The sequence below is a fragment of the Polypterus senegalus genome, chromosome 3 (assembly GCF_016835505.1).
Source record: "Polypterus senegalus isolate Bchr_013 chromosome 3, ASM1683550v1, whole genome shotgun sequence".
NCBI classification, from domain to species: domain Eukaryota; kingdom Metazoa; phylum Chordata; class Cladistia; order Polypteriformes; family Polypteridae; genus Polypterus; species Polypterus senegalus.
The window spans coordinates 212,940,275-212,962,975 of record NC_053156.1 but is presented as its reverse complement, the minus strand read 5'-3'; the positions used below and the strand labels follow the sequence as shown (position 1 = coordinate 212,962,975).

The 22,701-nt window shown below is 35.2% G+C and overlaps 1 protein-coding gene and 1 long non-coding RNA gene across 2 annotated transcripts in view; both read right to left on the bottom strand.

Moving 5' to 3' along the window:
* Positions 1-19,875, bottom strand: part of LOC120526647 (triadin-like) — a 200,871-nt gene extending 180,996 nt beyond the window's left edge. The window contains exons 1-4 of the mRNA XM_039749804.1: positions 19,872-19,875; positions 19,748-19,777; positions 16,010-16,030; positions 15,742-15,768 (exon numbers count right to left, since the gene is read on the bottom strand). Of these exons, the coding sequence (XP_039605738.1) occupies positions 15,742-15,768; positions 16,010-16,030; positions 19,748-19,777; positions 19,872-19,875 (82 nt within the window). The remainder of the gene's footprint in view (positions 1-15,741; positions 15,769-16,009; positions 16,031-19,747; positions 19,778-19,871) is intronic.
* Positions 19,876-20,014: 139 nt separating this feature from the next.
* Positions 20,015-21,580, bottom strand: LOC120525808. Its single transcript, XR_005633023.1, has 3 exons — positions 21,432-21,580; positions 21,162-21,191; positions 20,015-20,395 (listed from the first exon to the last, which is right to left on the bottom strand). It is a non-coding gene; the product is annotated as an uncharacterized LOC120525808 (long non-coding RNA).
* Positions 21,581-22,701: the final 1,121 nt, after the last annotated feature.

The following is a 22,701-nucleotide window of genomic DNA, read 5'->3' as shown; positions in this document are numbered from 1 at the left end:
CACGTCTGCTGAATTAATAATAATAAAGGTACAAAGAGCTGCATAATGGTAAGGATATCTCTCTGTCAATAGCTAATGTCTAGCAAATGAATGAATGGTTCAGCTAATCAGTCAATACTGGTCTTAAAGTCCATTGTCTTAGATTGACTATGCAGATTTTTGCTTTACTAATCATCAAAAACAAACACCATTTTGGGTATTTTATTCGACCCCTGCCTTAATTTTTTATTTTAGAGTGTCAATCTATATATACAGTACATATAAAGAAAAATGTCTGTCTGTATGTTCCCTATGCAATCCTACACCATTTGGCCAAATTTTGCATAATTGCTCCCTAGGACCATATGGACAAGACACAGTAGTTTGGAAATCAAAATCTTGACCCTGAGGGGTTCCAGTGTCATTTCACGTGTGCCACCTCATCTTTGCCACCTGCTGTCACAGAGCAGGTGAAACATCCAAACAGACTGAAGCCAAACTAGTAGACAAAATGAACAGAGCTTAACATTACTAAACTGGGCAACATCATATACCGTTTCTCTCTATTATAATATAGAAAGGAGTATCTGGAGCTTTTGCAGGGGAGTGTTGGGTGAAGCTTAATTGGGAGTGGAAGTGCAACCCAACACAGAGGAAAATCAAAAGGTTGTTCTTTACTTAAAGCTTTGATGACTCTTCTTCATAATGTAAGCATTACGAACTGTTCATTTTGGCAGTCGGACATGACTGCATTCATGGTTACAATTCAACAAGGAGTTACCACAATTCTGGAAAACAATCGGACCCAAAAAGAACACATTGTCGACTCACCAAGGCACAAATATTGATATAGAGTGAGTGCAGATGACAGATGAAACAACTCGCAAAATCAACATAGTCACCATTTAAAAAAAACACATAAAACCTTTGTTTTCATTCCTTAATCCATTCTACAAACATATCCAGGTAACACTGGGTACTTTGGATAGTAATAAAATAACAACAACAAATGATAGCCATGTTTCATATAGCCAAGAATTACTTGTGAACAGTTATCTCTCCTGTTCCTCATGTAACATTTGTTTAATATACTTGATGAGTAGAACACATGTTAATGAATGTTGTCCATTAACTCTTTATAAATTCCTAACAAAAAATTGAATTGAAATGAAGGATAAAATTGACAAAGGTTAACCTAGTATTCTTTATCATTCAAAACTAAATGAAAACTGTAACAAGCTGACCAAAGGAATAGTCAATTTAATCTTAAGAATTAAGAATGCATTCACCAGCCATAGGATCACATTTCGGTGCATCTGGTCATACATAATTTTTCTTTCTTTTTTTTTTACAATCATTGTCTCTTCTAGTTTTATATACAGTCGCACTCCTTAAATCTGAATAATGCCATCAGTAGAACTAGAAAAACTGACTTGATTGGAAATTGCTTTTAATTACATTTGCATCTAAGAACAATAATGAAATCTTGTTGACCTGTGAGAATTCAGTGTGTGACTCACAATCTACATAAAGCATCAGAACCTGAATCTCATTGGATCGTTTATACCCTTCTTGAATAAATGTAATGCTGAAAATATAAGTGCCTTTGACTGGTTTTTGGACTAAAACTATCAAATTATTTAATTGTGGTAGTAAGGTATTGAGGTGGAAAAGTGGGTAATGTTTGTGCTTCACAGTTCCAAGGACATTGCTCAGTTCAAAGCTGGTCCTGGCCTATGTGATGAGACTGTATGCTGTGCTTGCTACTACATTATTTTTCCAGAAAAGTTGGGCTTTACTGCAAATATTCAAAGAAATGCCTATTTTGTTAATTGGGCATTGGTTTGAGTGAGTGTTGGTGTGGATGTGTGTAAATCAGAATGCACTGTGAACGACTGGCATCCCATCTAGGACTAGTTTCTATAGTTACACTGCCCAAATCTGCCCATTCTGTTCAAAGATCCTAGAGTGAATAGTTGAACAGAAGAACATTGTGTTAATGTGGTTAATGTTTCTAGCACAGAGACACCACTGATTAATTTACTGACTGATAGGCAGCCATCTGCTAATTTTCCACAGGATTCACTCCTCATACCGTTATATTTAAGCATAGTCTTTCATACCACAGACCATCAGTTTTCAGTTCATCAACTTGCAAAACTTAAGTGAGATTATTAAGTGAAATCTTTTCCTGTTTCAAATTATACTTAAGATTTGAGTATGCACGGTATAATAAAAGAGATGAAATGTCTCAGAGATAAAATGTGTTCTTTCTCTAAGATTCATCTTTGTCCTTGGTGCAACCGGTTTATGTCACACAAAAAAATATTAACTTTTAGTTTTATCTTAAGAAAGGGATTACAGCATTTAGTTTTATCTTAGAGAGTGATTACAGCAGAATTGCCCACTGGGAAAAAAGCTGTGACAGTAGAATACAATAGCATATATACAAGATGTGTAAGGCACTGAGCCAATCAGAACTATAACTACAAATGAATATGGAAAAGATTTTACCAGGAGAAAGTTAATTAATTGTCTGCATTGTACTTCCATTTTAAAGATGGCTTGAAAAGATTAATTCAACTATTGATGTTATGACTTCTACTTTAAAACCTTCTTCAATAACTGTATAGAGTCCACCATACAACTGAGATGATAATCAAGAAAATTTCATAAAATAGCATGTTTAAAAAAAAAACTCACTTTCTTAGTGGGAAATGGGGCTGACTTAGCTGGTCTCTCACCTGCACTGCCTTCTCTTATTTATATGAAAAATTTGCTGCTGTGGCTTAGTCAAATTTGTGTTTCATGGTCTAAAGTCAAAAACCTTAAACGGTGTATAGCAATGAACAGTACTAAATATACAAATTAGATAGATTAATATGCTGCTCTTCACAAACAGTCAGTGAAAACATTAATTAGTAAATCATTCAGTATTTCAAAATGAGTCAGCTACCTAGAAAGAGTCAGACCTGCAAAAAGCCTGCATAAAAATGACATTAACACTTAGAGATACCTGTAATAGAAGGATGATGGCACCTTTCACCTTCTGAATAGCTACCACATGCTTGCATGTATGTTTTATGTAGCATAATTTAGAAAGCAAAAACAAAGACATTTCTGAGATTACCTTAAATTTGGGTTTTATGAGCTTTGAAACAATACTAAAGACTGATACTACAGTAAACCCTTGCTATATTGCGCTTCGACTTTCACGGCTTCACTCTATTGCGGATTTTATATGTAAGAATATCTAAATATATAACGCAGATTTTTTGCTGATTCGCGGGTTTCTGTGGACAATGGGTCTTTTTACATCTGGTTCATCCTTCCTCAGTTGGTTTGCCAAGTTAATTTCATACAAGGGACACTATTGGAGGATGGCTGAGAAGCTACCCAATCAGAGCGCGCAGTTAAGTTCCTGTGTGCTGATTGGCTCAACACTGGAGCTCTGAATTCGATTCCACTGCATTAACCAGGAAGTCTTGTCTCATTAATTCAGCATCAGCGTGTTTCGCTGTGTAAAGAGTTAACTTTTGTGCTCTTTTGTGTTTATCTTTGTGCATAGTCAAGCCCTTCGTTATGGCTCCAAAACGATCTGCTCCTACTACTGCTTCTGCGTCAGGGGCCGTGCCCAAGTGCCAACGGAAGATGCTAACGATTGCCGAAAAAGTAAAAGTTTTGGATATGTTGAAGGAAGGGAACAGCTACACCGCTGTAGGACGCCATTACGGCATCAATGAGTCCACAATTCTTTTTATTTAAAAAGGAGGAAAAGAATATAAGATCTACGGCCGCAGTGTCCTTTAACCAGGGCACAAAATGAGTTGTAAGTGGATGTAATAAGGCGGTAGACTGCCGGAAGAACAACGGTGGTGCTACACAATTGCCTGAAGAGGCTCCTTTAGAAGAGCTGTAACGTTCTCCTTTGTTGTGCAGTAAAATTAAACTCATTGTTATCGGATAAGTCTTAATGTCATTGTTGGTGAGTAACCATAATTAATTTTCTACGTACAGTACTTATTACATGTACATACATTTAGTGTCACTGTACACACATTTTACTGTATACAGTTTTTCTTACATTGTACGTATTTATTGCTTTTGGCCTGTCTGTCGTAATGGCTGTAACATATGTGATATCGGAGACGCTCGATATCTTTAAAATAATACTTAGGTTTTACTGTATATAAACAGTGTGTTTACATACATAATTTCAGCGAATCTTACCTAATATCTAAGAGAATACAAAGGGTTTATGCTGTATAACTGTGCGGGAAATGTTTATAATAGTGTGGGAGAGTTTATTAGTGCTTAAAATATATAAAAAATAACCATATGAACATATGGTTTTTACTTTGTGGATTTGCACCTTTCGTGGGGGGTTTTGGAACGCAACCCCCATGATCGAGGAGGGATTACTTTATTTCAGTATTGGTACTGTTATTTACTAGTACAAACCACACTCTGGAGATGCTGCACAGAAGATTAATGGGAAAGCGAAACAATATTATTAAGAACCTAAGACCATTATTCACATTCACCTTCTTCATCTGTACCTTCTGGAAAACAGTACAGAAGAGACTAATGCACTTATAAGTTAAATCCACAGATCACAAATGACTGAAGAAATGGGGGGAGTCTCCTTACACAGTTAGGAATCCTTTATAATAGAAGGGCAGTGGAGACTGAATCAGAGGACTGTGTGTTCCCCCAGTACTAATGGCATAAACCTTCTGGTATGGTTCTAGTTTGGACACCTGCAGGGCTGCATGGGAGTTGTTGTTCAGATGGACAGCCCTGGTGGGGTAATTGGGTGCTGCTGGGGGTAGGCTCCCCTGTCAGATGAAAGGTCTCCATGAACGGGAAGTGCCTCCTGGCTACATGTTATGATTTGTAATTTTGTTTATTTTTTTCCCTGGGTATTTATTCATTTAGGGCAGCATGGTGGCACAGTGGGTAGTGCCTATGCCTCGCAGTTAGGAGACCCGGGTTCGCTTCCCGGGTCTTCCCTGCGTGGAGTTTGCATGTTCTCCCCGTGTCTGTGTGGGTTACCTCCAGGTACTCCGCTTTCCTCCCACAGTCCAAAGACAGGCTGGTTAGGTGCATTGGCGATTCTAAATTGTCCCTAGTGTGTGTGGGCTGGTGCCCTGCCCAGGGTTTGTTTCCTGCCTTGCGCCCTGGGATTGGCTCCTGTGGCCCTGTAGTTGGGATATAGCAGGTTGGATGGATGGATTTATTTATCTTACTTGGGGTTGGTGGTTAAACCTTAGGAATCTAATTGTGCTACTGTTTCTTTTTTTATTTAGTGCTTTATTTAAAAGTTCATAATTTTTGTTAGCATAATTTTCAACATCGTTTTCTTTTTTTTAAAGACATTGCCATTTTGAGAGTCAGACATTCTCCGTTTTCTATGGCAACGTCCCATGATCATTTGGGGAGTGCACAATTGATGACGTCATATAGCTACTCGGTTTGACTACTATTCTTATTGTTTCCCTTTGATCTTATGTACTGTATTTCGTATAGCTTACTAAGCATCAGTCGTCAAAACAGAAGCCATGATGGCAGCCCTATCTCTTCTATACTAGCACATCATCATAGCTGTGTGCTCAAAGCAAACAAGGAAGCACTTGGGATCATACAAAGATGCCGTTTCCTGCAGCATATGCCTAACACAAATAGGAACAAGAGCCATACAGTTTGGGTCAGGACAAAGCGGAATATATGCTTGAAATGGGAAACTACTGCCATGGCCGCTGTGCTGTGGCTTGCTGTTTAAGAAACATTCCTTTCATATTTGAAAGCTATTTGAAAGTGAATTTTCTCTGTGGCTGAACTAGACCCAGAGCAGGAAGGCACAGCACAACCTGTCTCACACACACATTCAAACAGCTTTCAAATCTGAAAGAAACAAATTCTCCAATAACTAAGTTTTACCATTGCAGGATCAGCAGAAGATGGTAGCGCATAAAACACTTATGGCACATTGTTTGGAGGTTTTAAAGTCACATCACTTACATGCCATTCTGTTCTCTCCCTGTCCTGTCCAGACCACCTCCTGTGCTGCTCTAGTCATTGCTCTTGTCTCTCTTTAGCAGAACGCTTCTGAGAAAGATGCACTTGAGTTTTTTTTTTAATCTGCTGGGTCATCGCTGGATTAAGCAGACAACTAAGAAGTTGTCAGGTTTGCTGAATGGTTGAAAAATGGCTCCAGCATAAATTAAAGCTGAAATACTGTTCCTTCCAAGTGCCAGAATTAAGTATATGCTGGCCCGGTTCTCTCCCATCTGCCCTTAAACCAACAATATACAGTATATATACTGTATAAAGTACAAAATTATATATATGTTTGTGGTATATGGCCGGCTTGTCATCCCAGCCAATACCCCCAGGCCGCAAGATGGAGCCCTCCCTGCAGTATGGAGGTGCCCTGGGTCAGGGTGTATAAAAGGACTGTGGGAGCTCCCAGATGGGGAGCTGAGCTGGGTGGAAGTGCGTCTAGGAGTGGTGGATTGTATTTGTATTAGTGATTATTGGTGATTTATATGAGTATAGTGGAGGAAAGGGTGCTTTGCGCACTATGGCATATAAATAAAGTCAACTTGTAGACTTTTTCCTGGTGTCTGGAGTCTTGGACAGGGGTTCAAGGGAGCGATAGCGCCCCTATCTATCACATGTTGTACTCTGTCAGTGATGTGGAGTGGGGTTCATGGCTGGTGAGGCACTGATTCCTTCAGAATCAGATTTACAAATATATGAACCCAAAAGAGCTGCTTATTCACTATTCAATTGGTAGCATGCACACAACTGCTGGTTATGTTTCATATCTCATCAGCATTCTAGGTAAGGTACATATTTGGCTAAGAAAAGGCTGTGACATTTATTGCAGTGAGAGAGAGCAGAAAGAGCGCATTTGCTCTGCACCCTCCATGTGTTCTAAATTTGCTGTTGCAATTCCACAATTCATACTCATTCAATACAAATGAAAGTATAGAGTGGTGTACAAATAAAAAAACGGATATCAAATTTGACCTTAATTAAAATATTTAGTTGTTTTAAAAACTATTAATTCTGATGGTTTAATCAATTTTAGTACAGACTATTCAGTCATTTCCAACTCGCTATATCCTAACACAGGGTCACTGGGGTCTGCTGGAGCCAATCCCAGCCCACCGCAGGGTATACACACACACACACACACCAAGCACAATTTAGAATCGCCAATACACCTAACCTGCACTTATTTGGACTGTGAGGAGAAACCGGAGGAAACCCATGCAGACACAGGGAGAACATGCAAACTCCACGCAGGGAGAGTGAACCCAGGTCTCCTTATGTCGAGGCAGTAGCACTACCACTGCGCCACCGTGCCACCCCACAGACTGTTCAACAAAAGGGTAACAAAAAAAAAAACAGAATATTTTATTTAAGGTCAAAATTTAGTTTTTAAATATTGGATTGTTTTTTTCTTAGTCTGATCCCATTTTTTATAAAACTGAAAACCGTTTTTCTCCACGAAAATAATAATTTTAAAAGTCTTATTCTTCCATTTTGGCAGTCAGTCAGAACAAAAAATAAAAATAAATGGAACGCTGCAGTGCACTTGACTTTTTGATATCGCTAACTTAATTGGTGCTTTTGCGTAGAAGAACAGCAGCAATAACCACCTATTGGGCTCACTTGTGCCCCCTTTGGGGCAGCACGGGACTGTCTTCCTCACCTTGTGCCTTTACACTGTGGTTTTACGTCTGATCAGCAAGACTAAATATGTCACACACATTCATTAAAGATATTAGCCAGACTGTGGAAAGTCACGGTGTATAATGAACGTGTCTGCAAACATTATATTGGCAGCATGCAGAGAGAAATCAACAGGCACGCGCCAATTGCATTCATAAACCCAGTGTGTGAGGGAGAGTGTAGTCTGAGGTGAGGTGAGGCTCGTCACTGCCATACCTCGCTTTGCTCCCCTGTATTTGAACAGGAAATGCGCAAAATTTAGCAATTTTGACTATAAAAATGATTAAAATTATTGGAATCATTCAGAAAACAAATTTATAGCACAGACCAATGGACAAATTTATTTTATGTCATCATTATTCATTTTTTAAAGTTTCATGATGACATGCCTCCCTTGACCGCACCTCCCTGTTCTGTGTATGTTTTTTCCTAATGTGTTTATCTTTTTGTTGTCACTGTATCACCGTCACTAATCTGAGGAGAACATTGCACTATCAACACATGAAATTAAACTTGGACCTAAACTTCAGTTATGACAGTATACCTAATGATATTTTTGGGAGATTATGAAAAGAGTATGGGCTTTGGGGATGTTGTAGGTCAATTCTGATTTTTTCTCTCATATGTGACACAGATCTATCTTTTCAAAGAAGTGTTAACAGCAAAAAAAAAACATTTTTATGCTGGATTTAGACCATTTATATATGTGGTAAGTAATTTGTTACTGATGTATGGGACCTGAACTTGATCTGCTATTAAATGTTTGAAATTATATTATCTGATGAATTTTACATTGCTGTCTATGTGACCTTTGTCATATCTCTGTAATGAAACTAAACTTGAATGACAGTACTTATTCACCATAGTTCAAAATGACACCTTTTATTGGCTAACTAAAAAGATTACAATATGCAAGCTTTCGAGGCAACTTAGGCCCCTTCTTCAGGCAAGATGTAAATATCTTATTTATTGTAAGTATTGGAGCTTGCATATTGTAATCTTTTCAGTTAGCCAATAAAAGGTGTCATTTTGCTTGGCTTTTCTCTACATTCATAATGGCTAACACGGTACAACACCCTAGTACCATATTTCAATGTAAAGAATGTGGCAGACTTAATAAGTATTTGGGGTGACCATTACCAACCAAAAGATCCCAATTACTGTCTCTTTCCTAATGGAAATTAAGCATTTTGACTATGTATTTTTTCAAAATTGTCTTGTGGAAAGATGCTGAATATTCTCCTTAACATTCTGAAATTACCAAATCACTGTTTTGCATCCAAACAATCCACATTCACCCTCACATGTACTTGCTCCTCTGCCATTGTCACAGGTTTCCATGTAAAGTGCAAGGTAGTGACAATTGCCTTCGATGCAAAAGTTATAATTTTTCAGTTTCAATTTGTCTCTCTTGGCATTGTCAGATGAGTAATTTTCAGACATTCTATACTATAAACAATGTTAAATAGCATAGGAGCCAGCATGATGTTGATGTTCATGATGGTCTATTACTTTTCATTTAATGGATTTGTTTTTACTGTTGTTTGTGTATGGGACAGAGTCTCACTTTGTATAATCTGATATCATATTTAGATCGCTTACATAATTAAACTGAACAGTCAGCAAAAAAAAAAAAGAGTCTAGTTTGAAGAATTCCTCAGTGTTAAGGACTAGGTCTCATCACTTTCAGGCAACATGGGTAGAGCTCACACAATCATGCCTAGAAAAACCATTGGAAATGGCACATTTTATTTAACGTTCAGAAAAAGTTGTGGGAAATCAAATTAAAAGTGTTGAACATAGCAATATTAGCTTTTACATACTGATTTTTGTTAAATATCAAATCAGTCGTAAAATTCAATACATGGCCCATCAGCAAATCATAGGAAACTAAAGCTTATCCTGGAACCTCTGGTACTGACTTAAAATCAACCCAAATAATATACCAGCCCATTATGGAGCATTCTCATACATATTTATATCCACAATGACACTTGGTTATAATAGTTTACTGTTGGTATAATATTGTAACACATGTATGTCTGTGAAATGCAGGTGAAACCCAAGGAAATGGAAAAAAAATTGGGTGAGAAAATGTAGATTATATAAAATTACCTTCCAAAAACTAAACTCTAATCCCCAAATCTGTAAAGCAACAGCATGGCCAAGAATTTGCCTGTTCTATAAAGATGTTGTTTCCAAAGGCTTTCCTAACAGCACAAGAACCAAGGCACTCCATCTAAGATGCCAGTTTATCACATCACTCAATTTGACCATGTCACTTGGTCCGGCAAAAAATCATATCAGTCTAGATTCTTTATCCAAAATAATGTGAAGTTAACTAAACCAAGGTTCAAATACTAACAATGTCTGCTGTGCTACACTGAAGAAAAAGAAGTGGTTTGATTTAAAACTGGAAGTAGTGCTGTCAGCCTTACAAGCCAATATCAGACATACAATATTTCAGGTATTATAAATAAACATGATTTCAATGTACTTTTTATTTGGGTAGTTAAGGATAATGTCTTTTAACACTAAAATTACCAGAGCCTACGAAAAAACTCATAGATCCATCTCACCTTAGATCGTTTCTCACCTCTCCGTCAGCGTCTTTTGCCCTTTAAATGTGTTGATAAGCAGCAAGCAGTCTGCTATCACATCCCCCACCGGCGCACAGTTTTCTCAGCCCAAGTCTGTTTACCTGTGTGTCAGTTGCTTGGAGTTGTATAGAGTGAGAAGTCAAGCAGAATCACACCTTTTATAAATACGATATCGTTATTTGGAACACATGCATTTCATGTGTGTTCCGTGTCTACAACGATCTATGTAAACACATTGTTAAAAAAGAAACGTTTTTCATGTTTTAGTAATAATTGACAAAATGTAGACATGAAGTTTATAATGTGCAAAGCCTGAAGTCCAAATATCAAAGAAACACTTCACAAAAGGTACAAATATAACAGAACAAGTGCGCTTCTATTCAAAAATATAACTGCAGAAAAACAACACGCAACACACATTTACTATGACTGCTTAGGTGGTACAATGGTATCAACTGTTGACTGGTAATCAAAATTTCACGGGTTCGATCCCCGACAAGTCTTTTTTGAGAAGTTAGCTGCTTTTAATCTTAACTATTTTATAATAAAAACATACATTTGATTTCAGTCTGTAACAGCCGGTGTAAATGTATGATACTTGTAAAGGTTATCTTTGGTTTTTTTTTTTTTATTATTATTTAGCTTCATTCTCTCAGTCGTGTTCATGATCCTACCCTACCCCCTCTGACAATGCTGTTTTCACACAAAGATGCGCTATAGCTCTGCAATCGGTAGGAAGTAAGTAATTTTTCAGCTGTAACACACTATGTTACCAACCAGTGAATATTCATCTGATCATGCAATCTTTCTAAAATTGTCGGATAAGCATCATCATAGTCATCGGGGAGACTTACTTAGTTCTATGGATGGCTAATTAGTGAAAGGTATCTGGAACTAGAACCTGAGGAACAAAACTTAACAAACAAATTAAACAGCTTAAGCCAAATCATACTGAATAAATAGTGGCGAAAGTTACGTCAAGCAAGGTATGACGTTGCGTACAGTATGCTAAGTCTTCATCAGGAGAAGCCCTTATCAATCTCAACTTTGAAATGATTGAAAACAATTAGTTCCCAAATTCTCAACATGGACTACAAAAAACATTGCTATCCAAGTCAAATTCAAAAGCTGTGGGACAAAAATGAGTAAAGCAACAATCGAAGTATATTTGTGACCTTTTTACTGTGCTCGAAAGAAACTAGAAAACATATGGTGTCTGGGGGACAAACATATTGCCATCTTACCTAACATCAATCCAAATACCCTTTATTGGCAGAAGCACATATTGTTGACGAAGACACTGAGTTCAAGCAGATACTGGAAACTGCTAAAAGTTTATTGAAGAAGAATTTTAATCTGTAAATTACAAGTCTCCAACAACAGGACACAGAGATAATACACCATAACATTTACTTTTGTTTAAGAATGACATACAGTAGATGAGGTGGAAAGAAGTTCAGAGTTCAGAATTACTAACAAACTGCTTGTAATCAAAACTAACAGCAGAGGTGATATCAAGCAAAGCAACAGCATGAGAAATGCTACAGATGTTAGGCAACAAGCTGCAATGGCAAAAAAGAGCTAGCAAGAATGATATCACCTATGCCTTACTGAAGTATTGAGCTAACATATGCAGGTACTGACATCATAGCTGGTTAGGTGAATGAGAAACCAGAACTTGAGACTGTCCCTAATAAACCATCTTGAACACAGAGGATCCAAATTACCATCAAATTCTACAGAAAGGACTATACTATACTTGGCATAAGTTGTCAAGCACATCAAATCCACACTAAATTTAATAAGATATTGAAGAAGTCTATGGTAGCGACACAGAGGAAGCAGCACATACTATTAATATGTAGTTCCAAACAAAAGGGCAGTGACTAAGGATGATTTAACAGGAGTAGTGACCATTACCATTAAACAAGTTAAAACTTCTGGACATAGATTATTGTAAACTTTCCAAATTGAAAAGAAAAGTGTTAGCACGTTAACACCATGTCTTTATCATTATCAATGTTTGTAACATCTACATTTATATTTCTACGATTAAGCTTAGGGAGCTGATGCAAGTACATCAGAGGGCACAATCAAGCACAAGATGTCACACATTCATAAAGGGACAGTTTAAAGTTACCATTTAACTTAATATACACATGTCTCTATGATGTGACAGAAAAACCAGAACCACAAAAGGAAATTCTACAAGAAGACAAAAACATACAAAAAACCTAAAAACCCCACACAAACAGGGCCCTGGGCCCAATATTTGAATGACAAACTCAGAAGATGTTTGAGCACTAACAACGGCACCATCATGCTGCCTTTATTAAATTATTTCTAATATTTCATTTATAATAGATATTTTCTCAAAATTATTGTATTTTAGACTCTTGTTTTCTTTTGTAAAGCTGCTTTAAAGATGGTCAGAAATATGAGCTAAAAAAGAGCTGAGGCACAACACTGCCCAAATGAAACTGAAATCTTTGGATAGACGTTAATAGTATGCAGAAATCACATTGTACACAGAAAAATTGCACAACAGTAAAGTAGGCAACACTCAATGGAAAACATTGTACAGTACACACAATACAAGCAGGTTTCTGAATAAAATCGTGAAGCCATAATATTGCTCCTAAATAAGCTTTATTTTATGGACTTCTGATTTGTACTTCCTCTGTTAAGATTTTATTTTGATTGTAAGATAAATGGTAACATACAGCATACAAAAAAATCATAAAAATCATAAAACATGCAAAACAGTTGCTCAAATGTCTTTAGATGACTCGATTAAAAAATGTTTTTAAAAGTATTTTGTTACCAAGGTGTTATTTAAATGCGCCTAACATCAAACTGTGAACATTAATACATTTTGCTTCCTTACTTGTGCCTTGTTAATTAGTAGCTCAGCTGCTGACTGAATGTACTTTTTATAAGCATATTCAAGCAATTTTGAATGTATGTTGCTTTGCCTTATTGTTAATGGCAAAGAATGTGCACATGCATTATCTCTAACAAGAATGTGATTTAATAGGTATGTAATTTTGAAATTGACTTTATTTTCGAAGTATTTATATCCATGACGATGGCTGTTTTTGTGTGAAGCCTAAGCCTTTTCCCATGGTTGAACTAAGAGGCTATATTTTCCTTGTAATAAATTTGTCTTAAAAGACCATATTTTTAGGTACAACATTACAAGTATACTGTTAATTTAAGCTTTAAATAAATAGCTTTATTGCAATTTGCTTGCCTATTTTAAAAGATGCATTATGGAGTTAAGCAATATCAGACAATATTGAAGCTATAGTATGTTATAAAATATTAAAAATGAACACAAATTAAAGACTACTTAATAAGTGTTAGTTTCACATTCCAAACATCAGAAAGTGTAGGTGCTCCTTAACAAATGTGACAATGTGGTAATTTTCTAGGTTTTGACGTATGAGTCGCTGTCTTGCACCCCAAAACACGAGGCTGAGTTTCAGTACTTTAGCAAAACCAGCTTTATTGAACTTTAAACAGGAACAGCACAGTTATTTATTGCAGCGGAATCAACCACTCTCCTATACACAACACAGCAAATGGGCGAAGTCGTGGCCTGGTCAGTGGACAAGTTATACTGTTCCCTGCATTTATAATTCCCCTTGAATCACCCATCGGTCACAGGTGTGTATAGCGAGATCTCGATTAGCTGTATACTGTATACACTTAAAGGTTATGTGTTTTCCAATGGAATGATCTCTCCTCCATCCTGGGCTGAATCAAGTTTATTGCTGTCAGAAGTGTTTTACAACTATGAATAATAAAAGATTAAACACTAAAATTACTATGTATGAAAGGCAGAAGTGCTTAAAAACCCTGATATGGAGATTAACTCATTATAGTATATAGTGGGGCACTACTTGTGCTTTGTAAGTGCTCATTTTGACTAAAGCAGATAGCCTAGTTAAAGCTGTTCCATCTTAGACTGAGGCTAGTACAGGATATTAACCTCTCTATATGTCTTTCATTTTAAAGAAAACAAAGTATTTTACCTAACTGAATGAATTGCTTTTGAAAGATCTAGTCTGTAATACTAGGGTGTTGTACCATGTTAGCCATTATGGGGGTAGTGAAAAGTCAAGCAAAATGACACCTTTTATTGGCTAACTAATAACATTACAATATGCAAGCTTTTAAGGCAACTCAGGAGCCTTCTTCAAACATATTGTATATACTGCATATTTTAATCTTTTTAGTTAGCCAAAGAAAGATCTAGTCAACATAATTAATTGCCCCAAGTACTATTTAGGTAACAGATTATAACAAATTGTATGCCTCAAGGGCAGCATGGTGGTGCAGTGGTAGCGCTGCTGCCTCGCAGTAAGGAGACCAGGGTTTGCCTCGCGGGTCCTCCCTGCGTGGAGTTTGCATGTTCTCTGCGTGGGTTTCCTCCCACAGTCCAAAGACATGCAGGTTAGGTGCATTGGCGATCCAAAATTGTCTCTAGTGTGTGTGTGCCCTGTGGTGGGCTGACGCCCTGCCCAGGGTTTGTTTTCTGCCTTGCGCCCTGTGTTGGCTGGGATTGGCTCCAGCAGACCCCTGTGGCCCTGTGTTAGGATATAGCAGGTTGGAAAATGGATGGATGGATATATAACTCAACCTCCTGGCCAGAGTTATTCAATTATAGACCATATATTAAAATGAATTTATGTGATAAAAAGTGTAATAATTATTATGACTTTATTGTTAAATACAATCATATAACAATATTTTTAATTGTATATTCTGCCCTTGCCTTACTAAATCATTTCCCAAATGTGGCACTATACTCAAAGAGTGTAGGTAAAAATATTAACAATGAGATAACACCATGTCAGAAGTTAATTCATTTGTTTCCTATTTCACCAAATCAAATATAAACTTGTTTAAATAAACTCTGTGCAGATTATTCAACTCTTTTTAAATCAGATCTGAGCTTGAGTGTATGGCGTATCCCTAAATAAAGACACTCTTGTATAACAGCACCAGCATGCCATAAAGGTGAATATTTGGATTTGTGGCTCTGCCAAAAAAGTTCATGTTGTGTAGAACTTTAGTAAAAAAATAAATACATGAATTAATAAATTAAAAACTTCTTTTTTTCTGTTTCACTTCCAAAATTACCATGTCAGGTGCTGCCCACCCAAGGCCCTAAACTGGATAACAGCAGGTTTGAAAATGTAATGTTATGTTCCTTAAACAGCAAATTCACATATGCTTGTTGCAATGTATTTTAACAATTTTAAAAGACTTAGCCAATGCAGAAAGCAATCTTATCTTCAAATCAAGGATTACAAAAACACATACTTCATATCACATTTATAGATTTTACTTCTGTCTTACTTCTTTGCTTTAAATGATATTAATTCACATTAAAAATCCAAAATCTGCAAACCTTTGTCTTCTGCTTTTACTAATTTCACTGTAAAAAAACAAAACAAAACAAGGATAAACTTTAAAAATATAATTTTCCAGTACCATTAAATGCAATCAAAATTAAAAGACTTTGCTAACTCCTTTAATGGTTCCTACTTTCAGTAAAAATGATGATCATCTTATTAAAGTTGAGGCTATTCTAACATAAAACACTGTTTTAAAAAAGCATTCATATTTAAAATAGAAATTCTACGAAAAATTCATATTTGAAAATATAGTTATAGTACCTTCTTCCTTTCCTGGTTTAGCTGAAATAGACAAAAAAAAAAAAACAGCCTAAATTAGTGACCCTACATACTATAAAAATTCAGTATACTACAGTTTTCTCAATTGCACCTTTTTTTGAATGACAATTAACATTTGTGAAACAATGTGCATAAACACTACACCACTGAATCACTTATGCATAACAGAACGCCATTTGTCATTGTTTACCACAAATTATAAATGTTATAGCACACGCATGCAAATAATCAAGTTGGCCTAACTAGTAAGTGCTTATGTCTTGTCGATAAAAACAAATGATGTATCTTCTAAGCTGAATAGTTTTAGACTCTGACCTATGTATGTATCTATGTTGTTGCACACCTTCTTGTTTATCACCACGTTTGGTTATTTTGTACCTTTTTTTATTATCTATTATGTGTTTTTTTCCTGTTTGCATATTTATAATGTCTGCCATTGTTTGCACTTAAATTGCGTTGTACACCTTTTTGTTTATAGTCACTATATTTTATATATGTACATTCTTTCCTTTGTCTACTGTGTTTGCACTGCTCGGGGGGATGCCACCTCAATTTTGTCGTACTGTAAGTGCAGCGACAATAAAAACATTTGAACTTGAACGTATCACTTTGTAAGCCATCACATGCAAATCTGTTCAACCAAGAGTCAAAATCAGTCAAGCACATATTCAATAAATTGCAAGTTGTAGTATTGTTGAAATGTCTGATAAAATGATAGATCTGAGTTGCCTCAAAGGCTTGCATATTGTAATCTTAATCACCAATAAAAGGTGTCATTTTGCTTGACTTCTCACTACATTTATAATGGCTAACATGGTACAACACCCTAGTACTTCAGATCTAATATCAACCAGTGACAAATGCTATGGAATCAGCTTTAAAAGTTAAATTCACAAACTATGAATTTTTGAATACATTTATGTGGCAAGGGCTCAGCAGAGTTGCAACAAATCCTGAATGTGCAGGAATCTGCACAGGATATCATTGAGTAGGAGCTGACAGAGGATGAAGAATAGTAAAGATGTTTGGTGGAATGGTGAGAACAACAGAACACAGAAATAATACAGCAAACACATTAAATTGTCCCTAATAAAATAAAGCCACAATTGTGGACCATATAATAAGTCATAGCCTTACAATGGCTGGGGCTACTCAGAAAATACTGCCTATTGTTGTGTCTTCCATCATTCAAACATTTCAAGCAGAAAACAGGCACCTAATCATATAATACTGTATGCTTTCATGCTGCTGCACTTAGGTCTATTATAGTAAGTAAAATTTCATGTTAATAAAGAATCCATGTGCTCTGCTATAAAGTTCTAAGAGATCTCTTGCTGGTGGCAAAACATCACACTTTGACAGAAGATGAACTCTGCAATGTGGTGATTGCAGACAATTCGATCAGACCTAGAGGGGTTGTGGCATACATGAATTTGACATGAAAAATTGTGTTCTTAAGTGCAGCATTTTTTTATAAATTAAAATATACAAAGCTTGTTTAAAATGAACTTTACAGAGCATTGGTGCAAATCAATTTATACAATAATTGTGAAAATAGCTTTGACATGAAAAATATTTAACTTATTTTTTCATATATCACAAATGATGAAATGTATTTTTGTTTGTCTAACATACCTTCTTTCTTTTCTGTTTTTTCTGTTCTTGCTACAATAAAAAAGAGCTGTTTTAATCAAATGATATTTAATAATAATGTAAATGACAGCATTTTTAAACTTTACAGAGAAATAAACTTTCCTTCTTTTCCAACCTACAGTATCTGTTTCAACTACCGTCACACACATGAGCAAGGTGAACAGCTTAAGGGTCTGAGTGATTGTGAAGACAAGAGGTGGCAACTGTAATAACAATCTCTCTTCTCCTAATTCTGCAGAAAAGAAGGTTGACACCATTCCACCTATGAAGTTGCTTTGGGGGTCTGACCACCTTAAACTGCCTCTTCCTCGCAGAATGCCTCTTAAATGAAGATAATGCCACCTTGGCAGTCAGAATGGAAGAATAATGGGAAGACTTGCCTTTTGTACACTTAAACCGCATTATTTTTCTCGTTTTCATACACTTAAATATACAGGGTTGGCCTCAAGCTGCCCTAAAATTCTTTCTTTGTTTTTGTCTCTTTACTCTACATAGAACAAAAAAAAAAAAAAAGTTTACTTAATTATTTTCCTCAAGAAATGAATTCATATTCATAAAGCCCACTTCCATTTAACGAGTTATTTAGCTATAAAGTACAAATGTATATATTTAGAATAACACAAAAATGTTGAAACACCAACAAAACAGGATATAATATACATAAACAGATAGCTGTTTATATTGTGTATATCGCACATTCTGTATATACATATATATATATATATATATATTACTGTATACATATTATACACAGTTTTATATCTATCCAGACAAATTTACTTTGGGCCCTATTTAATCATGTAAATTTTGACTCCTGTTTTTGCTACTTAAGGTACGTTACTTAAGTTGTGGAGCTGTACAGTTTTTTTTAAGCAGGATTGAATGGGAGGAACCTTTTCTGAAGAGAAATGTTTTTTTTTTCTTTTAAACTGAAAAGAAGGCAACCACAGAAGGATCTGAAATAAAGAATTTCTCTGCAGAGATCTGCATGGCTAAAGTGCCAGCTAAAATGAAATGTGCTGGAATTTCTGTAATGGCTGCCAGTTTAAAGGATTACAGATGCCAGATTCTTTGAAGAATGAGGCCATTGGAGGTCTGTGCACTATAGGAAAGAAGCCAATGTTATTGCATTAAATAGGAAGTGTGCTGCTGAAGTAGTGCCTATAACTAAGCTATCAGAGCTGGCTCAAGGGTACATGGCACCCCTAGACAGTGTTGGAAGCAAGTACCTGTGATTTATAAATGACATCAGAGAGCGTGTCCTCCTTTGAGCTCAGCATGCTCGTGACAACTTGTGAAACCAATGGATGGAATTGCCCCTTACATACTATAACACTTGCAACGGTAAGTAAAATCAAATATGTCCCCTTGGAAATTGGCGCACTCACGACAGCATATGAATTTGTAATTTTGGCCCCCATTGTTCATCGATTCAGAGTCCCCCCTCCCAAGTTATGCAGCCTCTAGGCTGGTGTGCCTACTTGGCCTTTGCACATTTCCTTTCTACTAATAATCAGCTTTCTGTTAACTTTTGCCAAATCTCCATTCTGTGTTTCATTTTTCAGATTAAGTTTGACAACTGTGGGACTCAACAATTTGTTTAATCAGAAAAATGTTCAATAGATGTATAGTGTGCAAGTTCTTATTCTGGGCTTGTTGTAGCATTATTTTGAGTTTTTACGTTCTAAATTTTGTAGCATTTATTTCAATATATTCTCCCTTCTTTCTAATTGCCATTGAAGGTTTGATTGATGGGTTGTAACTGAGATAGTGACTGGAGGGCTTAGATTTGACCTGGTCGCCATAATAATAAATCAAAGACTGGTAGCCTATTGATTTCTACTGAAAACACTGTGTGCCCTGAGAGGTCCAGTTCTTTGGTATTCAGAATCTCCACAATACAATAAAAACTAACCTGCTGTATCATCTTTCTTTACTGTTTTTTCTGGTTTAACTGCAAAAAAGTAAACAAAATTATTTACATATAATTAATTATTTAATAAAATTAATTACAAAACATGTTATTGTAAAAAAAAAATGCTATATTAGATTGGATTTATAACATACCTTCTTTCTTTTCAATTCTGTCTAGTTTAACTGCAATTAAAAAAAAACACTACTCGTTTTCTTGTAGAATTACTTAGTAACTTATTACTAGAAAAATATCTACAACATAAAATTATGTAAGCACCCATAGCATACCATCTTTCTTTTCTGTTTTTTCTGGTTTCATTTCTATAGAAAAAAAGTATATTTAATTAATACAATAATGTAGTTAATATTTTAAGATTAAAAAAATATGTAGACATTTATGAGAAAATCATCTTGGTACAAATTGGCCATAGCTAATACGTTATTGATTTTAAAGGGTATTTTAGTAATAATTGAACTGTTGAGGGAGTAAATTGAAATCCTGCTTCGTGTCCCCAGTAGCTAGCTAGCTAGGACCAGTGCAGCATCCCAGCCTGTGAAAACACACTTGATGGTGTTTGCATTTTATTTAATTGTTCACATAGGTGTTCTCTCCTTGTGTAGATGAGTGATGTGTGTCCTGAACAGGACTGGCTTTTCATTCAGGGTTGGCATGGGCCTTGCACTGATACAGCCAAGAAAAGTTAAAGCTCTTTACAGCACAGTCTTAAAATAACCAGGTTACAAAAATGAACAAAATAATGTCAAACATACCTTCTTTCTTTGGTATTTTGTCTGGTTTAACTGCAAGAGACAGAAAAATAGTTTTGTGAGTAATTCCTTTAAATGACTTAGAAATTAATTATTACTTGGCAAGTGTGTACATTATAAAATTTAAGTACATTTCTAACTTACTCTGTTTTCTTCAGTTTATTCTGGTTTGATATAGAAAGTGAATATTTTTAAGTATTTGCTTATTTATTATTTCCTTTATTTCTTTAAAATAATAAAATATAACATCTACTCTCTCTATATATAAAATCCTAAGCCTGAAAGTCCAACGATTTTATGTGAAATTTTTATGTCACTTTTTTTGTCACGCTTTAATTTGGGCTTATTTTAAAACCTACGTATATATGTTTGGTATCATTCTTTTCAGAATGTATCGAACTTTACTGTGATGTTGTTAGATTTTCAGATTCTAATTCCATTTTTAAATTATAAGCTAAAAAATATCAAGAACTCATATCCCACAAGACGAGACTTTGTTCCAAGAGATTTAACTATGCCCTGGGGTGGAAATAAAAGAGAAAGAGTAGGACAGCTGCTGTACAGGCTTTTAAATGTTTGAAGTGCCGCCAGCACGGCAGCAGCAGCAAGCCAGCAGCTGATCAAGCAAAGACAAGGTAAAAAAATCACCCCTGTATTTGTTTCCCATTTTATCACCGTTTTATCACAGGGGGTTTTGGAGGAGCAACCGCATCTCCTGGGGGTGCATTCAGATCCCCTCTTCACTACGCGAGCAGCAGAGATGTGAAGAATGAAAGAAATGAATTGATTTTTAACCAACCTTCTTTCTTTTCCACCTTTTCTGGTTTAACTGCAATAAATAAAATAAATAATTACTTGAACTGTTTATACAATATTGTTACTAAACTTCTAGTATGTAAAACTGTACAAAAGCCCACACTTGATTTTGATTGTTTTCAGTGATTTTGAGAAATGTGCAAATACAATTTACCAGAAGTTGGTTCTATTGATTACTACACTGCTACCTCCACATTTTTCAAGTAACTGGATTGGAAAAAATAATAGGTGACTGGATGGATTTCTCACTTACCTTCTGCTTTTCCGGCTGGCTTTTCTGGTTTAGCTGCAAAATAAAGAAATGCAGATTTCTGGGCCATTCTTCCCAAAATTAATTAACAAAATGTCTACAGTGGAAAATTTGAAAAATTATTTTAAACATGCCTTCTTTCTTTTCTATATTGTCTCATTTTTGTGCTGTATGGAAAAAATTATTTCTTTTTTCCTCCTCCTCTCCTAAACATGACAACATCTTTTTCAAAAAGAAATCTGTGATATTCAATTTAATGTAAGCATTTCTAGAATACCTTCTTTCTTTTCTGTCTTCTCAGGTTTAGCTAAAACAGAAGCAAAGTTTTTTGAAATTATTTCTCTTAAATTACTTATTTAAAAACTAGTATATTATTCTTAAGACAAGATTTTAACTTACCTTCTTTTTTTTCTGTCTTTTCCGGTTTAGCTAAAACATAGAAGAAATACGTTTTAAATTATTCCCTGTACAATTTTTTAAATAATGCAATTACTAAGAAAAATATTTTTACTCACCTTCTTTCTTTACCGGTTTAGCTGAAACATAGAAGAAATACTTTTTTAAAATTATTCACTGCAAATGTATAATACTGTAAAAAATTTTTAATAATACAGTACAATTACTAAGAAAAAAAAAATTCACCTTCTTTCTTTTCTATCTTTTCTGGTTTAGCTAAAACAGAAACATAAAGTTTTCTAAATTATTCCTGCAAACATATTATTCTAAATTAGTAGGATATAATTACAAAGAAAATGATTTTAATTCACCATCTTTCTTTTTTGTCTTTTCTAGTTTAGCAAAAACATAGAATAAACCCTTATTTTAAAATTATTCACTACAAATGTATAACACTGTACAATTTTTTTAATAATACAATTACTAAGAAAAAGATTTTAACTCACCTTCTTTCTTTTCTGTCTTTTCTTGTTTAGCTAAAAAAGAAACAGAAAGTTTTCTAAATTATTCCCTGTAAATACATTAAAAATTAGTAGGATATAATTACTAAGAAATCAAAATTAATTCACCTTCTTTCTTTTCTATTTTTTCTGATTTGGCTGTAATGAATAGTAAAAAATTGAGTAATTACACATGTAACATATATAATTTGTTAATAATATACAATATTAAATTTGAAAACATTTCTAAAATACCTTCTTTCTTTTCTATTTTGTCTGCTTTACCTGCAAAGAAGTATACATAAAATTGTGAGTGATTCTTTCAGTAATACTATTAAGAACATATACTGTACTTTACAGTATTCTTGGACCATAGA